Below are 25,301 nucleotides of genomic sequence, written 5' to 3' on the forward strand. Positions count from 1 at the left end.
TAAATATATATATATACATATATATATATTTGGGTTTGGGATTTTTTTTTTTTTTAATTTTTTTTTTACTTTTTTTCCCCCTCCTTTCTTTTCCTTTTAACTTAATGGCGTAGTCTCCTCTGAGGAGGGCTCTGATATATGTTCTGGCAATTTCTCTGTCTCCAAAGAGACTTCTGGCTTCTCCTCTGTCAGTTTAGGCTCCTCGGGTGCTTGAGATCCCTCCAGCTCCTGACTCTGAGCCTGGCTGTTCATTTTCTCTTCCGCTTCGATTTCCTCTGAGGTGGGAATGGAGTTTTTCTTCGGACGGCCTTTGGGCTTCGTTGGAGCTTCCTGCCCACCCTTCAGCACCTGGAGCAAAGAGACGAGACGTCAGGACCAGTCTGAATTCCCGAGACATCCTTTAGAGAAGGACAAAGCTCAGCTTTGACCTCAAAGTTCATCCGTGACTTAGGTCACCCTTTCAGCCTCACGTGCTGCATTCATGGAGCGAGCTCACTCATTTTCTCATGGAAATTAAACGATCCAGCAAGGACACCCAAGATTCTGGAGGTCTCTAAGTTGGGCCCCAAAGCCTCAAAAGTACAGACAAGATTTTATGCAGAATTCAGTTCCTGAGTGTTTTCTTTATTCAAAGTCCAAGCAAGAACAGTCACAAACCTTAGCAAGGATTTCCTCTGACCACATTCCTCTTTGCTCTCTGAAATAGACTTTCTTTTGATTTTCTTTTTTTTTCCAACATCTGTATGAGACCTCTCTCATCTGAGTAAAGGTGGGGAGTCAGCAAGACAGATCTGCTCCTATGTTTAATCTCCTCACCCTTCAGCAACAGAACACTTCCAACCAAAGTTCTGTACCCAAGCTAATCCCAAATTTGTTTTTAAGTGGCAGTAACCTCTGCAGCTGTCATGTACATTCAAAGATAGAGCCTGGAAGTGCCTCTCCTCTCCCAGATCAGAATACATAAACATCTCCACTGGAGAATGTCACAGCATCACGGTTCCCACCAGGATTTATTCGACAGTTGTCATTTCTAAAAGCATTTTAACTGGAAAAGGGGCACAAAGCTGAGAAAAAAGGGGAAGAGGCTAAAGGAAAATATGAAAAGTGAGAATTAGTGGTATTAGCTCTCATAACTGCATTGGTTTCCATGGAGCAACACGATCTTTTTTGTCTCTGTACATAACCAATCTCACAAGCATTAAGATCATGGGAATGCCAAAAATGCAGAGGGAGATATTTTGGATCTTCCATCCGTGCTGTTCTAATTTCTTTCATCTCTTGGCTTTGTGTTCTTCCCACTGCCTATGGTCCCCTCTAGCCCACCACATATGCTGCAGTACGAACATTTTTTATAAAGAGTTACGTCTCTCCAAAAAGCGATCGAGAACAAACCGAAATTCTGTATAAATAGACACGGGGCGCTGACGCTGTGCTCAGCTTCCAAATCTGTTCTTTTGAAATCGCTTTTTAAGGACCGTGGAGAAATGGTAACAAACCACTCACCATTTTCTTCCACTTCATCCTCCGGTTCTGGTACCACGTCTTCACCTGGAGCTGGGTCAGCCCCAAGGACTGGGCTAAGTCAAGCCTGGGAGACAAAACAGACAATTTAGGATGTAGAGATAGATGCTCTTATGGAAAAGGCAAGAATACTTAGGTGTTTGCAGGCTCTCTGGTCTTTTTTCTCCTCTGTGACTGCTGGACAAACGTGCCCGCCTAGAAGTTGCAGAGTTTGCCTGCCCTCTGTGGAACACTCCAGGGTTGTACACGAAGCGAGGAGCTACTGGTCCAGAACATCCCTGATAAAGCAGGTCTGTGGTGTTTGATGCAAACACGTCAGAACTGAGGGATCAGTCTGCCTCTGAAAGTGTGGCTCTTTGTATCATACTTCTTCTTCCCTGGGGATAATAATACTTTCTGATTCCTCGTGGAGTAGTAGTACCCCTAAATCTATTAATTTCTTATGCATTCTGCTATTATAAGCAATTCTGGCTTATAAGCAAATTTATTATTTGCGTGTTTAGCTTAAGGGTATACGTGGCAGTCAACCCATAATCCCGATTCATCCTCCACAAATCTCCAGCCTATGTGAGTTCACCTGAAACCATTCATTATTTCTGTATTAAAACCCAGGGTATGAAGCAAATGCAGCTCAGAGTAACTCTTCATCCTTCCCCACAGGTGAGAGCACCACGCATCTGGCAGTTTGGAAGTGGAGTTGCACAATGGACGGAGTTGGAAATCCTCAACAACGCTGAGCAAGCGCCCCGAAGAGTCACACGAGTCCTGCAGGTGGGATAACTCCATCCTGGGGTCACATTCCAAGGATTGGGTGAATTTTTTGTCAAATATTTCCCCACTTTTGGATAGGGTCGAGGCCAAGCTTTTCATAAAACATGTTGCAGCTGGGCTCCCAGGGCAATCAGCCTCACTCTTATACTTGCAAACACCTACACACCTCACACCAGCTTTCTGTGCTCACCCTCATGGATCCGCGCTTTTCACCCGCTACAGGTTTGGTTTGCCTCCTACCTAGGCCACTACATAACATCTGTGAGACACTCCATTGGCTTAACGATACCGCTACTTTTATTTGAAAAGCAAAATCCAGCAAGGGCATTATCCTGTCGTGCTGCACTCCCTTACTACTACTCAAGTTGCTCTCCCAGCAGGACAATCTTGCACCCAGGCCAAAAGCTGTAGGAGTGAACGCAGATCACAACCCACCACGTTTCCAGCCATGAGCTGACAGAGAGAGGCACAGCTTGACTAACTCTCCTTGCCTTTGTGCACGTCTTACCACGCTGCCATCACCCGCAACCAGTCCCCAGGTCTTGCCACATGCGTTAGCGTAACCAGCACTGCCTAGAAACCCGAGGAAACAAACAGAGGGGAAGCGGTACAAGGGCAGGAATTGTTCATCAGCCTCAAACACAGACAAAGCCAAGGAACAGTCATACGATAAAATTAATTAACAGCCTCGAGTGCTTCAGCAACCACCTGGTTATGTGAAGCCATGAGGAGTCAGTACAGGTGCATTAGGAGCTTTGAAATGGTATGAGACAGCCTGGCCAGGCCCGTGAAATTTGGGCTGGCTGCGATCCTCAGCTTTGGTGACAGGCAGTACAAGCAAAAAACCAATTTAAATATTGGGGCACTGCCATCTGTGAAGTTCAAGGTCTGTTGTACCTTTCAAACCCTCATACAAATGTCATAGGAATCAGACGGGATTTTTCCTCGCAATTTGAATTTGCGGAATAGGATTCAAAGCCTTTAAAAACACTAAAGCCTCTCCTCAGTTTGGTTTGTCCACCTGGTACCAAGCAGTCCCTACAAACTTGCCTTTTCCTTCACAAACACAAGCTACTTGTTTGTGCCTTCACAAGGCCAAGGCAGCCTTCAACCCTGTGCAACCCTGGCTCCGTTTTCCAAGCTGATGGACAGGCCACCACCTTCTCATTGAACTGCTGCCCAAGCCTGCTAGATGAAAGCTCGTTCAGCAGTCAACCTTTCGTCTGCCACGGGGACACAGCCATCCACCACCAGGTGCTAGGAGGAAACACACTGCACCAGTTTTCAGGCGTGCAGCAAGAACTGGAAAGACAGAGAGCCTTCTGCTTTGTGCCTTGCCTAGCTCTGAGCCTGGATCCCTGCTATCGAGCACATGTATCACCACGAGGCGTTTCCATTGATGCAATCTATTTGTGTCACCTTTGATCCCAGGCAAAGTTAGCCTTGAAATTGAATCTGGTCATCTGCCCACGTCCTTGGCCAACGGCAGAGGCATCTCTGTGGAGCTAGAAGGCAGCACGCTAGAGCCAGGGAGTGTTCAGCGTGGGAACAGCTGAGCAGCCTTTTTGCTCATTCCTTTTCCTAGTGTAAGGGATTGACCTACCTGTCAGGGGTAGAGAGATACTTCTGCTTCTGGAATTTCTTCTCCAAGCCCATCAGCTGGAGCTCCGTGAAGATGGTCCGACTCCGGCGCGGCTTTTTTAACCGAGGCGTGGGCTGCTCTGCCTCCGACTCGCTGCTGGCATGGGTCTCGCTGGCAGGTGCCTCCGAGCTCGCGGTGCCCGAGGAGGTTTGGGCTGGCAGCACGCGGGAGCTGGTGGCAGCTGGGACGAGGTGAGGGAGCACGGAGGGCTGCCTGGTGATGACGGAGATGAGCGGATATGCCCTCAGAGAAGGGGACCCTGGCAGGGAAGGAAGCAGAGAGGCATAAAGGTCAGTTTGGTGACAATATGTTTAAGTAATGGGGGCACTGGGGAGAGAGGAATACCCTTCCTGCCTCTGCCACTCGCTAGTTAAATGACCATTGAAGCCATCTAATTAGCACAAGAGATTAAATTCTGCTGCCTACACTGACCCTGTTGCCTAGTCAGACAAATGAGGATGACCAGATCGGAAGCAGCGTTCTTCACTGACACTTAACTCCCCATCTTAAACCAACCAGTTGATACCAGCCCTAAAAAACTAAGCAGCCGTTCTGCTCCAATCCTTTCAGGTCAGGGCCAGTCTGGGATGACAAATCTAAATGTTCCCAAGCACCAGAGCAAGTTGTGATTCACATCAGACTTTCTGAGTTTATAGCTCGAGACGGATTTCTGCTCAGCCTTAGCCTTAGGAAATCAAATGTTCCTTTAAAATTCAGGCGGGGAAAAGAGGGCCACGTATGGAAAACTTACACTCATTGCAGGATGGCACCCTACACAACTCTGCAACCAACCTGCACTCTCGGGCAAGTCACTTTCTCACTCCGTGCCTCAGTTTACCTCATTTGCAAAATGGAAACAATCCTCCTTCCCTACTTCACCGGTGGCAAAACATGAATCGAAGTTTAATGTACATAAAGTATTCCGAGATGTTTAGATAAACGTACTGTGGAAAGGAACATATTACACCAGCAGGTCTGATTGTGAAACCATTAATATGAGTCACCACTGATGAAAATAATGATCCTTAGACTTCAGTGAGTCTATTTCAGAGAACAACTCGCCGCAGTGGAAGAAAGGAGTTGCCAGCCTGGCCTGCTGATGACCTGTATTCCTTCCCCAAGTGAAGGGCTCTGATGGCAGAAATCAAGTCCCAGGGAAGCTGCAGTGCAAGGGCTACAGCAACGAATCACGCGGCTTGTTGATCGTCGCTTCTCTCCAAGCTGTTCCAAATCCAGCCACTTACAAAGCAATGCTGGAAAGCTACTGCCAAAACACTGCAAATCCCAACAGACCGCAACTTAAGCCTTCCTTTCTCCTCCACATCTCCACATCACCAAACCCCAAACTATCTCCATTAAACTTGAACCATTCCACTTCAACACTAAGGAAGTACTCGAGAGATGAGATCAGAATTGCCAAGCCAACCTTTAGCTCGTGTAAAACGTTATCTACCTTTGCCTTCTGCGGATATTTTTCCAGTTGAAGCTCAAAACTTGGCAGAAATTCTGCCTTGATTTACAACCTCACCGTCTCTGTAGTGGATACAGTCTTCTTACAGGCCCTTATATCCTACCATTAGGGAGTGCTGGTTCAAACCTTTCCAGCCCCGGAGCTCCTGCTCCACTGCAGGTTTATTCTCTGAGCCTGAAACCCCATTCCTGTCCTTGCCCATGGGTGGCTTTTGGCACCAGATCACTGGTTAATTGATACTTTTACCCTCGTACCCCCGTGTGTTTCCAGCAGGACTCTCCATAAACTACAAGATTACAGAGTAATAAATCACCAGAGCTCAGAAACCCCTGCAAGGCTCCCAGTGACGGAAACCTATAGACAAAAGCAGTTTTTTACAAGGAATTTTCTTCAAGGGAGGTCAGCAAAAGGTATTTGATATCAGAGGCATCAGGGATATTTGCTTTCCCATGTGATATGTGGGACTGCTTGGAGTGGCAGAAGGCTAGCTACAATGATCCCAGACCTTAAGATCACCTCCATCAAACAGAGGAAAGTCTCTTCAGGATATTTTTCTAATAATCAGGTAGGAACAGGAAAAAAAAAGAAAAATAAAAAGAATTGTTTTCCTCCTTCCATGGCAAGCAGTGAGAACTTGGCTGGTTTTGCAGGGTAAACCCGCGGTTGGTTATCAGAGAAGCAGGTGATGTCATTCAGGTCCACATTTCCAAGTGCCGAGCACCTGAATGAGGGGATACATTTTGCAAAATGTTCACCAGCCAGCAGCTGCGACCTGGCCAAACGCTCAGAAAAGCTCGGGACACGCGTATTTTTGGTGCCCGCGTCAGGACGCTTATTTTACTTACGGCACTTCTGAAACCGCTGTTCTACTTGTGGGCAGGCAGTGGTTTGCAACTCCTGAGTTGCTTCGAGCTCCAGGTGGTGAACAGATTTGTGAGGCTCTTGACACCGAGCGTCTTTGGTTTGTTTATCATTTGTGCTCCTAAGAGAAGCTTTGCTTACCCTTTGACGCCAACAGTTGCGATGATGCTTTTAGAAACCATCGTAAATAATGAAAGCACCTGCTGAGGGTCAGCCCAGCCGTGTACAAGACTTCTCAGCTTTCTTCCCTCAGCCTGATGGGGCGCGGGGTGGTTAGGGCTTAGAGTAGGGCCAGCATTTAGAGAAGGATGTGGGATTCAAGGCTGTAGGTATTTTCAGGGGAAAAAGCTGCTGGTCAGAAAGGGGGCAATGCTTTAGCAGGCAAACAGAGTAAATCAGAAATAGCTAGGCTCTGCGTTGTACAAGCTAGCTTCTAGATTGCAAAGAAAAAAGCCTAAATTCAGTGTCCTGTTCTGGATGTAGTTATCCCAGAGTTCAAGGGCAGCTGAAGTTGAGCCAATCCATTGTCTCTAGGTACACTATTAACACGATTCCCCTTAAACCATCCGTACACTTCTTGCTCTGATAAAGCCTTGGCTTCCGAACACAACGAAATCTGAGGCTAGATCTAAAATTTCACATCCCCCGGAGTTCAAAGGTATCTCTAGACTGACATGGTATTGTAAGAATGGAATAATTTCCTAATCTTCAACAAATTAAATGCTGGCAAGCAGCTCTTGTCTGCTCAGCACTGTTGTGACATGCTCTGTCTCCCAAAATGGGAAGGAATGGAAATGAAGCACTCTTCCTCCCAGTACCTGCCTTTCAAAACAGCTTCAGCTGAACGCTTCTTTCCTGCACTGTCCTCTGAGCAATTTTTCCAATCCTGACCCATCAGTCTTTTGCTCTTGAAATCAAAAAGCAGCCCACGTAAGCCAGAAAATGGGGAATTTGTTTGCTACCCTAGCAACACGCCTCAAGTGTTTTATTGTTTCCATCCAAAATAATCCAAGGGTCACAGAGTCCAGTGGTGAAGCTACCAGTGGTTTAGGACTCAGGGATCTCAGTGCTCTTCCTAGGGACAACTTAAGCAACACAAGTTTTCCCGCATTTATTTTTTAAGCATTGTGAATAGTTTCAATTTCAAGCATCAAGATAGCTCTTATTTCTGTCCATGAAGCTAACATCTGGCCACTCAGTTGCTAAAACTAACCAAGAGCTAAAAATAAAAAGGACGTTGGATCTGCAGAAAGTTTTCTAAGGATCTGAAAACATTTTGCTTTGCTATTTAAATCAGACCACACTGGCAGCCACTATACAGGGAGTAACAGATCCGTCCCTTGCACAATGCACTGACTGTACCACCTTGAAATAAATTGGCTTACTGCAACCATGCAGGTCTACAAGAACCCTGGACTCCCACTTCCTAGTTATATGGAAATTATTTGTCCTAGAAACGCATCATGAGCTAACGTAGCCAAAGATTATTGTTTTTTTCCTTTACTTGGTTGGCTTTTCAGCTGTAACATTAAGAAGGAGGACAGAGAATTCAATCCATTTTCTCTAGAAGGTTTCAGTCAGGAATGTAAATTCTGACCAGCCAAATCAAGAAAATATCCCAAGTGTAAAGCTGCACCATGTCAGCTTTTTTCCTGTTTCTTACCCTGGGTGTGAACGCAAGGTGTAAAACAGCAAAGACGAGTCTCACCACAGCGGCCTCGGCTACATGAGCTGGAGTTGGGAACAATTGCTCTTCATCAGACAAACCTGAAGTCATCTCTTGACCTGAAGTCGTGCCGGGACATTTCTATTAAACCTCTTCTGACCACTAGATACGATGCAGTAGGTACACCACCACTAGACCAGATCACCTTGCAAAAGTTTTAATTCAAAATAAATCCTTCAAACAAAGCTTTTCCCCCTTCTTTCTCGTCCTCCTCCCCGGCTTACTTTCAATTCTGGCAGACAAAGACTAGAGGGAAGAGAAAAGGGAAAGCACTAATTAATTGCACTGTTTGACTGCCGGCAATGGCAGAACAGTTTTCCTCCCAGGCAAACTCAGCTAATTCTGTTTTGGAAACTCAAAAAAAGGAAGGAAAGATTTATGGATCAGCTTCTCTTGGCAGGTCAGCCCTGCTCGGAGGCAGAACGAGATCTCGCTCAGAACGAGCTGCCGTGAAAGGTAAATAATAAAAGAAAATGAACTTACGACTCAGGAAGGGCCATAAATCTGCTGTCTCCTGAGTGTCAAAACAAAAGGGAACTGAGAAGGAGTTGAGTTCATGTAGGAAAGAGCTTCGTTTTGCTGAAGGAGCAGGCAGCCTACTGAAAGGAAGAAGCAAGCCCTGAGTGAAGCAAAGAAGTCAAAAGAAACAAGTTGAACCATAGGTATTCCTTCAGCAGGGAGGGTGTTGCGCCTTCTTTTTCCACCACAGATCCCCAAAAGCTGAGACTGCCCACCCACATCACTCCCACAGATACTGGCTGGACTCTACCACCAGAGTCACAGCCGAGCATCTACCTGGCACAATCCAGAAACTCAGCGTCCTCTCCCACAAGCCCTGCCACCTATCATTAACAAACACCCGAGTCCTAATCTTTAAAAAAAGACCTGGGTGATGTTTATGCTATGCTGCACACAGAACCCTCAGCCATCTCTAGAACAGGAAGCAGCAGAGCCATGCCAGGCTGTGATTGCACCTGAGCTAATTATGGCCTGAAGAGAGGTGGGCTAATTAGGTTGTGAACGCCGTGTTGACAGCTCGACGGTTTCCAAGACAGGAGTTGGTGTAATATGTTGACAGAGATGGTCTTTCAGAGCTTGCTGCCCCTCTTGTGTCCTCTCCTAATGGGCTGGAAGTCCGGGCATAGCCACCAAGTCTTGCTGAAGCTGGTCACTGCACAAGTCAACTGAGCCTCAAGCCCAGCGGTAGCACCAAGTCTGGACTTCCATCCCTGTCAAAGAACGCTTGCCCAGAGAGGTGCTGACAGATAATTTGTCAGGAGTCCTTCACATCAACCAGACTTTGATTCTCGTTCCTTCCAGTCTTACTGTAAGGCAGCTCTACAGAGCTTATCCCTCTTTGAATACTGAAATAGCTGGAAAACCTGCATGTGATCCTCAGACCCTTTAAACGCGAGTGCTCAGCACTCAGAGCCGTGAGATCCAGGTTTTCTGCTTCAAGCCTGTCTCCATTAGCAATTTATTAACATAATGTTTCAGGATAGCTTCCACATAATAACAGTAATTAATAAGTTTGAATGCATCTGAGGCATGCACGCCGGAGGCCTTCACAAAATCTAACCAGAAAGATAATTAATCCTTACTTAATAATGACATTTGATATTTATATTGTGCTTTTTTACAGGTTAAAGGCACCGTACACACAGTAAGTAATTAGCCTTGAACAAAAGATGAGCCTGAGAGCCTCCTTGAACAAGAACTTGTCTCAGGCGGATGTGTAATACCCTGCCTTAGACACGACTGGATATGGGGCAATTATTTCTCTCAGAAAATTCACCTACAGCATCAGTGACTCCAGGGATGCCAGCTCCCTGGAGGATGGCACCAAGGTTTTTCTGGCAGGCTTGGCTATAACCATTATAACAAACCGGCTTTGTTCGAGGGCCGTACTGGTGGGGAAGGAGACGGGAACGCATGTTGAACCTGGAGTGGAAAGATCTGGTTGTGCTGCTATCCTGGGGCTGGTTGCTCTGCTGTGGTTTTGTGTGATCACAGGACAGCGATGCTCAACTGCTGAGCTTCTTCGCAATTGCTGGAAAGATATAAGCAAGCAGCACCTGGATGCTGTAGGTTGTTCTTGCACACAGCAGCCTTTCTTCCAGGCTGCCTGTCAAACAGGGGAGTGTGCCAGGACCTTGTCAGATCCTCAGTGAAGAAGAAAATTTATATATAATTTATTTTTTTTAAAGAAGCATTTAAAGCATCTATTTGGCCAGCACTCGAGAAATCCTTCGTAGCAGATGTAATAGCGCTCTGGCTTAATCAGCGGAGAATGAATCGACACCACTTCTCTGTTCCGAATTATTCCGCTTCACGTATTCAAACGGCAACGTGCCTTTTGGAAGGGAGCCCCCTTGATTCAAATCTACACTCTTCAGGCAAACTGAGCATGGCTCAGAGAGGTCCTGCTCTTTGTCTGAGACTACAGAAAAGTAATTCTGTCTGGGATTCCTCATCTTGAGCAGATGGTCCCTTTAAAGCCTGCTCGGTGGGAAGGGAGGTGCTCTGAACCCAAGCAGATGCCTCTTGGGAGATATGGCCCATGGCCATCATGACTGGAAACATCTCCAAACGGACACGGGGTTGGAGAGGAACCTCCATTCCAGGCACTCGCTGTTTGGCCTCCAAGGGAATTTTAAGACCGGGCACATCAGTCCCAGAGAAATAATCACAAGCACAAACAAACATCTCCACAAACGACAAAGCAAGAAAGTTACTGGGATATAAGCCACCAGCTCGTTTACCTTTGGCTCCATTAAGCCAATTTCACGTTGAAGCTCCTTCTCTTGAATGAAGTCATGTTAAATCCTCCAGCCAAGCGTTTCCTCCATTACCAGGGATAAGACCCAACTGTAGAGCTCATCACTTGCTGGACCCAGATTTAGCAGGCAAAATAGCCAGAAGATTACAGAATCAAATAGCTAGAAGAAAGGGATTTACAGGCAGCCTCTGGTCTTGTCTAGCGGGGGCGGAGGAGAAACACTGCACCAAGAAGACACAACTCTCAGCTTAAGTTGCAACAAGTTTCTGTCTTTCCTGATGACAGCCAGGACACTGGGGAGAAGTGTAGGAGGCCAAATCCTATCCTCTGTCCAGATGGTGTCACCGGTCAAGGAGCAAGATTTGGACTTAGCTTGAGAAACACATCATCAGGGCTCGGAGGGTATAGTTTAACAGAAGGGTAAGTCACTTTGCTTTCTTTATATTGCTCCCTAACTATCTCTCACTGGCTGCTATCCAAGACTCCAGTCTATATGGACTTTAGGCTGACACATGACCATTCTTACATCCTCACATCTGATAAATCTGCCTTCTCTCAAGATTTCACAGTTTCTGCCCAAGTTCAAATGCATAATGCCATGCCATGCATAAATCACTCAGCCCTTTACTTCCTGCTCTGTTAATTATTATCGCACCATCCACAGGCAAACACCAGCCTTGGGCAGCTGACTAGCTGTGCACACAAAAGCACTCTTTAGGTTTCTCAAGCCGCCCCTTGTGTGAGCTCCAGCAAAAAGCTGGCCGTAAATATCACTACCTCTTCCTGCTTCGAGCCTCTCAAACACTCTGGTGAGTGACACATGGGGAAGAAAAGGGAGCTCAACTGTTTCTAAACACCAGACTGTGTAAATTTTGCCTGATGGATCTTTCGGAAAATGCTTTTTCCTTCTCAGGAGAATAGTAGATCAGTGTTTAAAATGCACAGACACCTCCCTCTTTTCCTCCACACTGAAATGAAAGGGGGACTTTAAGTTAACCTGAAAGAGACCTGTCACATCCTGGCAAAGCCTTTGCCTCTTATAATTGGAGCTTATCATCGCAAGGGCTGCGTTATTAATAATCTTGCCCCCATCAGGACACGTTTAGCAGAGACGTTGGTCTCTCTGAGCCGTATCTATGAATCTCTGATCTTGCATCTGCCCTAACAGAGAGAAAACTCATCTCTGCTTCCTCTACAGACAAAAATAAACTCTGTGGACGATTTGGCTGAACAGCTGCACAAACAATGCAGTTTAGAAGGATGCAAGCGATACACGAGCAAGTTTTGTTCACAGCCTGTCTATCCTTTGTGTTCGCCAAGTAGATCAGCAATCTTAACCCAGCTCTTGCGGCTGGGGTAAGGAGGAGAGACACACACAGGGAATAAAGCTAATCATAATGCACATCACAGTATTATTCCGGGAAGCTGAAACCCTATTAACAGAGTCTAGAGCACCTCCAAAGCTGACCTTTTCGGATGAATAAGCCGACAAAGACTATGTCACAGCTTCCACCGGCACACGGCATGGCTATTTTTATTCCCTCCACATAAAATAACAGCACAGCCATGTCACCTCATGGACTGAATCTTAAACTGAATGAACCAAGGACAGCTAAGCTTTTAACTTTTTGATCAGGGCGAGGGGAAAAAAAATACAGCTGAACTCCCAATTTATAGGAAACTTTCATTGCAAATCATTTCGCAACACTGCTAAAAATGGGTGCTGGCAACATCAGTCCCAAAGCAGCTCCCTTGATTTCAGGGCCATCTACAGTTAGTCATGAGCCAAGATGTTGCAAGAAGCCTCAGTCATACAGCTTTGTCACCGTCTCTACCTGCAGCTCTGACTATCCGGTACGGACCGGGGGAGGTAGGATGTTCCCATCAGTCACACTCCTGGTCTCCAGGCAAACTGAATTTTCCCCTCGCTTCAACATCGTCCCCATGTGTTGCCTGGTCTAGTCGAGAGGTGGTGTCCCTGTACATGAGAGGGAGGTTGGGTTAAATGATATCTAAGGTCCCTTCCAACCTAGGCCAGTCTAGGATTCTATGATCTGTACTTCATTAGCCTGCCCTGTGCTCCAGGAGTGAGCAAGGACAGGGCAAGCTGCACTCCCTACTACAGGCATCATGGAAAGAGCACGTCAGACCACAGCATTACCCATGGATTTTCACGGTGGAGTAAAGCCGGTGGAGGGAGCCACAAGCAGAGCAGACAAGGCAGCTATGGAGTCGGCCTGTAGCACGGAAACCCAGGTTAGCAACAAGCACAATAGCCAATAGCTCAGTTGACACCAAATAACTGCTCAGCCCCCCCTACACCAGATTGTATCATCTGTACAAATGGGCATAGCCTCCAACATCAAATCCAATGACTGCTTTTTTGTTGTTTTTTTTCTCAGCTGAAGCCCGAAACAAGTTTTGCTCCTATTGAAATTCATCTCACCTCAACGAGCAAGCTAGAAAAATGTCTCAAGGATGGGCAGTCTCAAAATGGACACACCCCAAATAAGCAATTCCATGAGAAAAATGTCAACCTGAGAGTCACAAAGTGCTTTGGAGGCATGCAACCGCTTCTATGTCAGAAAAGCGATGACAAGGTTTTCCCAGAAACCAGGCAGCCTGTACGACAGCACCGGTAGAAGGGTAAGCCAGAAATTCCAGTTGTAAGCCCTAGCTGTCCCAGTCTGCAAAGAACATGGGCCCTCACTCATGTCAGACACCAGTGTGCTGGGTATTTGTCTGTTCTGATAGGAAGCCAGCCAAGGAGACATTGTTTTCACATCTCCAGACAAATACAGATTAGACAGGGTGGAGATGGGCCCGAATTAATCATAAGGGATTGCGTTGGGTTTCTGCAGTGCCCAACTTCTGCTACCTTCAGCTGAGAGCTGATGGACACAAACGTTAGAAGGACACCTGTTTGCGACAGCTCTGATCTAAAACTGCAAGCGTGCCCCTAGAAATACTCTGATTTAGGGATCCAGACGAGAAACCCTCCTTCACCCTAAGGTTTGGAGGGCGTCGAGTCAAAGCTTTGGTTATCACCAACATCAACACCTCCGATTCTCCTGCAGCACCTGTCACTGAGGAATGCAGCATTGCCGTGTTCCTCAGGTACGTCCGTGACTCGATCATCTCATTGAAATACCAAACACTAAAGTCAATACACAAAAAACCCCAACAAAACAAAGCAGCCCTTTCTTCCCTCCACACACGTGTGGGCGTACGGTTCCCGCTAGCGTTAGAAACAACTGCAGGCTGATGGGAATATCACCTCATACCCACCGACTTGATTTACTCCCACCTGCCCCATAAAGGACCAAAAGAACAAGGTTCTGTTGGCTTAGATGTAGATTTTGGGCATGGCGTTGCCAACCCTACTGCTGCCAAGTCCCCGCATCTCCCTGGACTTCTGTTTTCCCCACATGCCCAGTGAGGATGATGACGATACCTACCACACAAGGTTGTCGTACGGGCTGGGAAGTACTCAAACGGAAACCACAAGGGGAGGCAGAGGTGTTATTAGCTCACGTTAATAGATTGCATGAGCGCGGCACTCAGACCTCTCCTTTGTGTCATATGATTACGAAATTCCTTAATGTGCCATTAATATATATGGTAATATTGAAGCAATGCACGTATCCTGTTATTGTGCAACTGGCAATGTTTCCACAGGAACTCCTCCAATACCAGGCACATATGCACTGCGTGGTTTTTCAAACCAAAATAACTTTTTCCAGCCTTTTTTTTTTTTTTAAAAAAGTTCTTCTAAACCAATAAAGATATTCTGCCAAAGAGCAGCTGTGGCTGCCAGTTTTTACATGATGGCCATCTAAATGAGTCCACAGGGAATATTTGTTACATTTGCCAAATATCACCATTAGCAGGCTCTTTTATATGATGCTGCTGCGATGAGACTCAGATATGGCAATTAAAATAAGAAAAAAAAAAAAATCCACGTCAGTTGTCTTTGCACAGAGGCTAAAAAAGGCAAGCTTTTAATTATTTTCTCCCCTTTGTGGGTCACCTTTCATTACATTGTTGAGAAGGAAACATACTCCCACCAAGACGTTAACATCTCATTTCCAGTACTGCTTGGGTGAGGAGACCAAATGAAAATAAATGGCTTCTACAATAAGACACATCATCCATCATCAGCGTGTAGAACACAGTCATTAATCACTGAAGCAACCTACTTATTACCGGTATTCAAGCACTGGCAATACAAACGCTTATAAAACAGGGGCTCCTTTCATAATTCCCTGCCCTTGTCTCTCAATAGTTTAGAGGATTAACCCTTTTACAACGAGGGATGGGCAAACTGGTTTTGCCTAATTCCAAACCAACTTGACGTCATGGGTTCGAAAGTTCGACTTGAACTCAAGCAGGATCAGATGCGCTTTGTGCCGAGAGGAGACGGCGAAAAGAGCGAATCGAAAAACCCAGCGAGGCGTGGCAGAGAATGAAAAAAGTCCAGTAATGGGTCAAAGGATGGCTAAAAACTGCGAGTGAATGAGTTGAACCCCCTACAAAGTCTTAACACCTATCTTAAGGCGATTTGTGGGCAAGTCTCTTCCCTCCTACAGACTTCTCTCTGGTGGGAAGAAAAACACGGGTTTTAATTAATCCTCATGAAGAGCACAGTTAAACACACGCAATCCCTCCTGACCATATTGCTTTTGGCTTCTCTCACGTTTCTTGGCAAAGCATCTTGCAAAACTTTGCACAAGTGTGCCACGAACCGCTGTTTTCCTTCAACTCCCAGGAAAGATGAGGCACGCAGCAAGCATTTAATTGGCTCCGTAGCACGTAGCGAGTCAAGGGCAAAGCCCTGGAGAGAAGGCCAAGCCACCAAATGTCCACTGCAAAGTTCTCAGCTATTCCACGGGGTCTGCAAAATCACAAATTCCATCCAGTTATCCCTGCTCCCAGCAGCGGCGTGTCCCAAGCTGCCAGCTAAATGAACGCTCAGCAGAAAACCTTCACGTATTTGCAGTCTGATGCAATTCCTTTCCTTTTTCTACACACCCTGAACTTCTGTGGGCTTCAAGTAGTAAATAAGAAGTGGGGACAGTGGGGGAAATCGAGAGGTACTGAGAAAAGCAGTATTTGGACACAATCTGCAGGATCCAAAGGGTTAAAATAGAGTTTAAAATACATATTTGCTATTACATAAATACTATTTACTGATTGCTATAAAAAATGAGACATCTGAATGAAGTCAGTTTTGTGGAGAGCAACTAGATGAGGTGCGTATTTGAATATTCTCACAATGTGCAAACTGGCCCCAGTTTAACCAAAGGCAACAATTTTTCAAACATTTATATTAAATCTTTGTCATCAAGTGGCCAAACATTTACAATGTCCCTATCAATTGCTGGAAGCAAATGACCCATGATTGGCTTTTGGAGAAAACAAACAGTTTGAGAAGACAAACTGAAAGAGTCCACCGCACTTTAAGCCGCACTAAAGTAACATATCACTTTTCTTCTGGATGGATTTTTCAGTTAATTAACAAAGCAGCTATTCCATTATAACTTTCTGCAAATGTAAGAAATACTGAAGGAATACCTTGTGGGCATGACTGGCTGCAGGGTTAAAGTGGGCTCTGACCTAGCAAATTGTCAGCAAGAAGTTCTAATCACTGCAGAGGTAATTAAAAAAATTCAGCACCAGCTCTGCTGCTTAATGTTCTTGAGCATTGCTCTGCTGCAATGTTTATTGTGACCGTACCCCTTTTTCCCGGTCGACACCGCTGGATGGGTATCGCTTCTACGCTTCTCTAAAAGGCAGAAATTTCATAGTTGCAATCTCTTCAGAAAGCATTAGTGGAAGCTATTAATTGATCCTGCTATTAATAGAAATGCATGCAAAATGCAAAAAAAAAGGCGAACCAATCACAAAAACTCTGACAGCACAAAAGAAAAAAGAAATAATTGGCCAAATTAAGTTCACCAGACCAAAAACTAAGTCCATTTAGGCCAGCTGAACTGCTCTGAAGACAGTCAGCACTCCCGTGCTAGCTGTGCACGCCGTGAAACCCATCTTTCGCTCCCACTCACGTCCCCTTTTCTGTTCTGTCCCAGCTCCGCAAACACTTGGCATCTCCATCCATCCCGACGGCCTCTCACAGAGCCAGAGCGCTGCCGTGCCCTTCGCTAAAACTCGGATCAGGCCAGACCTTCCAGTTCGAAGGCAGCTGCTTACAAACACAGCAAACACGCCAGATCCTCTCCAAACCCTGCACAAGTCCTTCCAGCGCTCGGCATTGACCGGGGGATCGTCTGTCTGCGGGGACGGGTACAGTTCACTCCGAGATATTCCCGTCAACAGCAATTCCCCGCTCGCCATGTCCCAAGCTTCTGACAGATCTTTAGGGATGGCACTTAGGATGCGGTGCTAAAACCACCCAAGACAAACTCGAGCCAAAAAACTCTATTACCTGCCAACTCTGAGCTGCTCCAAACAGCAGGAGATACCTTGACCCTGCTGGAAAAGGGACGGTGAGGAGAAATTCGGAGGGCAGGACGCAAAGGATCAATTCTGAATTTATAAAACTATACATAAATTGTCTTACAGTAGGCTTGTGAATCACAGCTTAAAAAGACAACCCGATTTTCTGAAAATGCCACCGCACGTTGTTACACCTGAATGTGTTTATACATCTTTTTATTACGTAGATTATTTCTTTTTCCATAATACTTTGGATGCCGTACTTTGTTCATCTGAGATAAGGATGGATATCCATGCCCATGCCAGCTTTGCGATACGCTCATGCCAAAGTCTCGCTGCTGATACTTACACAAGTAAGCTCTCGAAATCCTGACGATGAGGAGAAATGCCACCAGGATTTCTCCAACCTCTTTTCAGAGATCCTGGCCGTCTCTTCTCGCGCAGTTGTGAGCTAGCTGGGCTCTGACAGCCAGAAATACCTCTACGGTATCAATTGCTGCGACATCTCTCCACAACAGACAGGTGCTGCAGGGGCTTGGCACCAGTCTAAGAGGTCTTTGTCTCCAGCCACAAGAAAAAGGGTTTCATTAGTGTTGTGGAAATAAAACACTATGGGGCTGGGATTTCGTAAATGCTTTTGTTTTAGCGTAATTTAAGTGCTAAACTACCTTATAATAATGTGCTTTAAAATGTTTACAGTTCAGGCATAATTGAATTTGACTCATTTTGGCCCTGCTCCAACGACGATTTAATTGACTTCAGTGGGAGTTGGATTGGGCTCTAAGTAACTTTAACTAAAATAATCCATCAATTGTTCCTCACCCACTTCATCAAACTCCTTCCCATCATTTATGATTGCTCTGTAATTCGTTGCAACAAGGTGAAACCAACCCTTCTAACTTCTGGCAGGGCTTCCTGTCCCGCCGTGGAGAATTTCACGGCTGTCCAGAAACTCCATGCAAATCTATTTAAAGAAAAGCAAAAGAGCAGGCAGCAGAGATCCAAACTGCCTCGTACTGTCCTCTGCTCTTACAGAGGACTTCACATTTCAGCTCCTCCACTATTTAGTCACCGCAGGAACAAAATGAACTGTTAGCAAAGCTGTCAAGAAGAGGTTTTGAACAAAACAGACAGAAGGGTGAAGCAAAATGTGCTCACAAACTCACGCAACTGTTTTGCGGCCAAAAAAAACCAAACTCCTTTGCTTCAGGCTTATATTGTATCAGTGATTACGTTACTCGGTTCTATTTCAGGGGGACTTTTCATATTTTTCCTCTTTGAGTCACATGAAGAAAGGCAAGCCAGAGGACCAGGCCTTCCTAAAGACATCTAATGGCAGGCAATTAGACCTACGTGATACGTACGGCACGCAAACAGAGCTCTTCCATGAGAAAGTACCCCCACTGCTCATTTTGCTTCACAGATGACAGGTTAATCTGTCATAAGATACCCTATTTAAGTAACCACAAACATATCGCGCATGTTTCTCCGTCTTGTAAAAGAAGATGCTTTTATTGAGGCTTCAACCTTCCTGTGCTTACACAACAGTGTTTTGGTTTTTAATGGATAAATGTAGGCAGCTGTACACTGGATGTGGCAACACTCGAAGCTACAGGGACCTGTTCTTGCTTCAACTTCACTTCTATTAAAATTTAATTCAGGTGATATCTCAAAAATATCAAGTATTTACTGTGTTAGCCAGGTCCTAACACCAAATCTCCCTATCTTTTCAAAGATGTCATTAAGATGTAGCTTCGGCAATGTCACATCACCCAACAAGGGCGAGAAATCTCTCAGGGAGATCCTCCCTCAGAGCACAAGAAACAACAGATAACCCTGGATGGGGAGAAATCCATCCCCTGGATGGTAATATTGACACGATCTCATGATTTCTTGCCGCTAAGCTACCTCAAAACTCTCACAGTAACCTCCTCCCGTGGTGGGAGCGACCAGACACGGCACGGAAACTCGTCCTGGCAGAGGGAGGGCCTAGGACATCTGCTGCTCAGCTCCCACCAGCTTGTTCTCGTGGTCCTGCTCTGTTACCGACTTTGTCTCGACTTACACAAATACAGCTGAGATCACAAATCAGGTCCTTGACTTTCCAAGGAATTAATTCTTTCCTAGCAAACGAAGCTCGTGTTAACACGTTCTGGCTTCTACAGCCCAGCTGGAGCAGTTCTTAAATAGAAATGACTGAAAATGATCGATCGTAACTTCCTTTCATCAAAAGAGAAAAAGAAAAACAATTTCGCAAGACAGAAAGCAACTTCATTGCTTTGCCAAATGTCTCATATAAAAAAGGAAAGTGTTAGAAAGTTTTGGTTCAGCCTTTAGAAGATACGTTTTCAGTATTTATTTGATCACATATTTTCCCCGATCCGATTTCCACCCCCTGCCAAAATTAATCTAACCCATTTTGCTTCACTGCAAACTGAAAAGGACAATTGATTGCTATTTCTTCGACCTACCAACAAACCCAAACATCCATTTTTCTGACTCCTCCTCCTATTTTCACCTTGCACTGAGAGCAAAGAAGTGACTTCATCCGAAAGGCAGAGACTCCTTTCAGTCATCCAAACCCGTTTACAACGCTCCCATCAGCGTTAAATCCCTTCCGACGGTGGATCAATGCTCTGATCAACGTGCCGCCAAGATGACGATCCTGAGACCTGTCCCTCACCACACTCAGAGCTGGAAAAGAAACGGAATGCTCAACACAAGTAAACAGAATTAAAAACAAAAAGTCTCCTTAGCTACTGCTCTGCTCCCCGTAGCCCAGCGAGTTGACTGGGAGCTTCACGCAACACGTTGGCTCAGAACAGTCTCTTTTTCCCCTCCTTCCCCAGTGGAGATTCTTGCTTATACCCAGCTCAAGTTGGGAGCGTTGGGGGACATTAGACAGATCTGCCTTTCCCTGCATTTTACAGCAGCAAGGTGAATAAAAGCCATTAAAATAACGACCGCAACAACGCGAGAGCTGCAGCGCTAGGTCTGTACTGTGCAGTCTCCAAGAGCCAAATTGCAGATTTTAATTTTTTTTTACAAATCTAAAGCCCTTAAACCTAAACCAGAGTGCAGGTGGATTTAAACTGTGCCTCAGCGCAAGCTGCGAGGCTTTAGAAAACAAGGTCTAGGTGTCAATTTTCCCAGCGGAATCCCACATTCATTAATACCTCCTATTATAGCAGTCCTCCGGAATGCTTATTCATGCTTAACCACAACCACAACACGGCTCTCTTTCTATAGTACGTTTTATTGCAGTCGCTAGGGTGTGATTTTCTGCTTTGTTCCATGCGGTTTTGCCTTTCATTAATTTCTTTTATTCACCATTAACTGCGCTGAGATACAGGCAGCAAAATTCAGTCTCGATTCCAGATTTTTTTAATAGCTAGCATTGAAACTCCTTCTGAGCCTGCTCAGTCGAAGTGAGACCTGGTTTCGAAATCAGATTCTGATCTGGCTTTGCTTCTGAAATACCACCCTAATATTGGAGAAAATTGACAGACGCTTCTCCAACGACATAGTTATTATTAGCCAGCCCTTTATTATCCCTCCTATGCCATTTCTTGGCATTTTTGAGCTATATTTTCCACTAAAGACATCAAAACATATAAAAACTAAGGTAGGCATACCAGAAAACACCAGGCTTTTGAATTTTAAATTTTATGCCCAATCTTGAGCAGTTCCAGATGAATCCACTTTCAAAGCCCACAAGCATTTCTCCCAAATACATTTCCTTCATAATTTTTGCCTTTGCTTTTTGCTATTAAACCACAGAATTACACCGACCTTTGTCAGCTAAGCCCAATAAACATGCGGAGCTTGTAAAAAAAAATTTTTTTCTTCTTGCGTTGGCACAAACATGAAGAAAAAGTCCCCAACAGTCTTGCAGCAGCGTGGATTTCCACACAGAGACACTTAATGCTTTACAATTTAAGTTGGTGCTATGTAAACAAGCACATTCTTTTTGACTTGCTTCCCTCAGCAGATACATTTTGGGACACTGGTCTTCAACAGACGTCGTGAGGGATCGCGTCCCCGCTCCTGCCACCACAGGCACACATCTAAAATATCTCCAGGATGAGGGAATGACCGAGAACCAAAAGCACCAAAGTTTTTCGCACAAGTAATGATTCCCCACAGGCCCTGCTGGTTGCAGGTATCATTTAGTTTAATCCAGAAAATATCAAATATACCAGCAAAACAGCCACCCTAAAAAAATCTTTAGGTTAAGCAGGCCCCAATTTGATCCTAAGATAAAACAACAGAAGGCAGACAAAAGAATCGGAAAAGAAGAATTCAAGTTTTGAGCAATTCTGGACTGGATAGCTGCCTCCATCAACACCTCAATCGCACAAAAACCAAACAAATTCTCATCCTCAGAAAAAAATAGTAAAAATAATAGCTCTGGAATAGGTGTTGGTAGAAATGAAGACACAGCATAGGCAATAAGCGCTGTGTACGTTGCTAAAACAAACTGAAGGCTCTCAAAGCTCTCTCTTGTAAGAGGCAATGCAATTCTTTTTTAATCCAGCCATCTCAACTCATTTGGATAGTTTAGAAAGGACATGCAAGACCAACATTGTTGCTTATTAATACACAAAGTGACAAATTCCACTGCAGCCAGGGGACTTCCCCTCCGCCCAACCCCTGGCGTTTATTTTTCAGTGATTTTTGTTACTTCGATAACTAGGAAGCAGTTCCAGTTTGACCTCATAACATCACACACTCATGATGTCCTTTGACTCTTTATCATGCCCAGAACTACAAAGATGACAAAGGGATTTGAAATGCATCGCTAAACCAAGATTTTGAAAAAAACAAACCAAAATAGGTCTAGAACCAAAATGGGTCTTGAACCGGAATAGGTCTAGAGGCACCTACAGGTATTTTAAAAATTAAAAAAAATCACATAAAGACAATTTGAAAAGCGATTCCTGTAGGACTCCGCTCAGCCGAAAAGCAACCCTCAAAAACCACCGTAACAAACCAACCACAGTATACATTAATAATACATTAATAATGTAATCATTACTTATATAAATTAATTAGATAGGACATAATATGAAAAGTCAATATAAATATCATGAAACAAACCTAATAATACTTTCCCTAAGTCATCACAATCCAAAAAGTAATAAATCAAAGAGGTATTAATGACTGTCTGAAATGATTTTTGGCTTAACATTACTATGTTTTTTAATCACGATGGCTCTGAACCTGCACTAGGCTCAGTATGAGCACAGCCTTGTTTGCTCGGCTCAACAAACGCCACAGTCAGTGTTTGTACACCAAATTTTAAACTAGTGATGGATCCTTTTTACAGGGAATTATGTTCTTCTTTCCAAAGAAAAAGTTGGGTTGGAGCTCTCTCGAAATGGGAAGTCTTCCCAATGACATCTGTTTTGTCCCAGTTCGGCTGCACACACTTAAATATTTAGCCTTTCATAGCCAAAAGAAAAATATTTTCCATTTGGTTCCCAGTGTTTTTCAGATCACTTAACAAGGGATGTTGTTAAACACACATACAGCACGACAACAACATCTTCCATCTTTCAGCTCCAAATAAATTATAAAGACATATCAGACTTCTGTGACTTCACCCAAGATGAAAGAACTATTAACTCTTTAGCCCGGGAAAACGCCCGCAAAACTTCGACTCCTGACTCGAGAAAAAGCCGCGCTGCTGAGGAGAAGTTCAGCTCAAGTAATTAATTACTCATTACTGGTTTGGACACTCCCAGCTCTGAGTATCCTGGTGAGGTAAATTTCTATGATTTAGGATAAGACTCATTTTTTTTAGACTGCAAAGAGACTAAGCGCTCACTCCCTTCCTGATTAACTAGAGAGACAAAACACAAGCAGCAAGTTCAATGCCATAGTTCTGCATTTCTGCAGCCTTTAGTTATTTATTTACTGTGAGTTTGTGGCGGGTTTTTTCTGTCTTGTTTTTGTATTGGGTATTTTCCTAATTCTTTTATATTTAGTTATCTTTTGTAGTATTGTCCGTTTCTTAGATGGTGACAGAATTTCATAATAATAAAAAAAATAAATCCCATCATCTAATCCATATAGGACTTAATTGTACCTATAAAATCTTAGAAGGCTTACAGTTTGGAAGCGCAGGCTTCCGCAGCAATTTCTTTTACGGTTTTAAACCCGTGAGCAAATCTCCCTGTGCGCTTCACTCCTCAAGCACTGCACCTCCATAAAACTTATTCCACAGGCAGAGATTCACAATCCGCCCTGACACAGGGACAGGCCAGAGCTTGGGCTAGAAACGCAACCTTGAGGGCAAACTCCTTCAAGATCCCAGGCACAAAGAGGAAAAAAAAAGGCTTTAATTGAACTGTAACCCCCGTAGAATTGCTGGCATCACTCAGGATCCGCGGCTGAATCATCGGAGGATTATTAATGATTATTTAATATAGAAGTCTTGCAAAGACATAATTTCTGTGGAAGTCACGCCGCTGACTCCAACGCGAGCAGAACTGGGACCCCTCTGCAGAACTGTGAGCTGCCACACACTGAACCCATTTGGGACGTTCGTGAGTATTTTGGCCAAGCCCCGAATTTCACTGCCCGTGCAGTAGCTAGGCTGAAAAATGCCCGTGTCGGCAAAGTCTTGATTAACAACCAGATCTTCTCGCATAAAAATATGTCAGAGATTAGTCAGAGGATCGTTCATGCACAAATCCATCAGAAGAAATAAATGTTCACGTAACTCCCTCCCAAAAGCTGGTTATCCAGCCTCCTGATCACTTCTGGATCTTTAATAACCAGTATTTACAAAATAAATATTGAGGTTGGAGGAAGACTTATGCTTGGACCAAGGGTTTACTCTACTCATCAAACTCTTAGGACACCCTAACAGCAAGATTTCTATTAGCACAGCTCCACTAAGATCTGAAAAGTTCCTTCTTATTTATATTCAGCTAAGCAATAAAAATAAAATAAAATAAAACACAACAAAACAAGCCAAAGTGCAGGTCTTGAATCTTTAAACACAACTTAATGCAAACACAAAACGAACATTCTCAGGATAAAAGAAAACAGGATTTTATGACCTTGAACTATATATTATTTTACTCTGAATTAGTCTTTTGCAAATATTTAAAGTACCTTCTTCAAAAAACTCTAAAGTTTCAGTTTCATCACTGGATTCTCTTAAGACATTAGGTGTCCGCATTGGAAGTCTGGCCTTAGGAGAAGAATATAAATCTGGAAAACCGCCTATTTCACCAGAAACAGATTCTTTTTTAAAAAAAAATCTGGAATGCATTATAAGGATAATATTTTTACTTTTCATGTGGATTTTTGAAAGCTAACATTACAGCAATGTGCTTGTGAAATCTAATAATTCCCATGGTCAAGGCCCAATCGCTCAGTTTGCTGCGCAGAAATCAGCGCTGTCTGCCCAGGAGAGAGCCCTTTGCACGGATTTCCTTGTGCAGAAAACTGATCAGAGGTATTTTCATACCTCTGCTGTTAGAAATAGCATAACTTGGTTTAAAGGATGAGAGAATTTAGAGCATCTCGAGGGCATTTTTCCTCCGTTTCTGGATTTCAGTATTAATTCCTTTCTACTCTCAGAAATGGCAATGGGAAAAAACCCAAACACCGGTGGTTCGAGGCCGCTTTCTACAGGACCTGCGCTCCTGTTAAGTCATCAGAGAATAGAATCAAAGAATGTGTTGGGCTGGAGGGGACTTTTCAAGGTCATTCCCTTTTGCATCAGTAGCTCGGGGAGGATTCTGGCTGAACCCCACCACCCAAGCTTTCCCCGGGAAAACGCAGGGAGCGAAGGCACCCCTGTTCGCTCAGGGATGGGGCGTGAAAACTCGGCTTTGGGGGAAAACTCAGATCTGGGGGGAAAGCCACAAGTCTGGGGGAAAGTTTGCTCCTGGAGCATCCTCCGGGGATGCGCGACCCTCCCCGCTCCCCGCGCTTCTCCCCGGCTTACCGGCGCAGGAGTGCAGCGGTTTGGGGCGGACCAAGAGAGCCGGACAAACGGAGTAAAGGGAAAGTTTCTCGAAGTAATCGCAGGTTTCCTTGGAGAGGATCTCGTCGA

The 25,301-nt window shown here is 44.7% G+C and overlaps 1 protein-coding gene across 1 annotated transcript; it reads right to left on the reverse strand.

Annotated features, from left to right (window-relative positions):
- Positions 1-78: 78 nt before the first annotated feature.
- On the reverse strand, positions 79-25,295 carry LOC104277802 (homeobox protein BarH-like 2). Its single transcript, XM_009874555.1, has 4 exons — positions 25,194-25,295; positions 3,896-4,193; positions 1,504-1,588; positions 79-348 (listed from the first exon to the last, which is right to left on the reverse strand). Exons 2-4 carry the CDS (start codon positions 3,946-3,948, stop codon positions 97-99), a joined length of 390 nt encoding a protein of 129 aa, XP_009872857.1. The 5' UTR covers positions 3,949-4,193; positions 25,194-25,295; the 3' UTR covers positions 79-96.
- Between the last annotated feature and the right edge of the window lie 6 nt (positions 25,296-25,301).

Source organism: Apaloderma vittatum, unplaced genomic scaffold, assembly GCF_000703405.1.
Source record: "Apaloderma vittatum isolate BGI_N311 unplaced genomic scaffold, ASM70340v1 scaffold37598, whole genome shotgun sequence".
NCBI lineage: Eukaryota > Metazoa > Chordata > Aves > Trogoniformes > Trogonidae > Apaloderma > Apaloderma vittatum.

Excerpts from the sequence above, each read along its gene's own strand:
- LOC104277802 (XM_009874555.1), bottom strand. The coding sequence starts at position 3,948 with ATGGGCTTGGAGAAGAAATTCCAGAAGCAGAAGTATCTCTCTACCCCT. Across the intron at positions 1,589-3,895 it reads TATCTCTCTACCCCTGACAG|GCTTGACTTAGCCCAGTCCT; the intron begins GTAGGTCAATCC and ends TTTGTCTCCCAG. Across the intron at positions 349-1,503 it reads GGATGAAGTGGAAGAAAATG|GTGCTGAAGGGTGGGCAGGA; the intron begins GTGAGTGGTTTG and ends TCTTTGCTCCAG.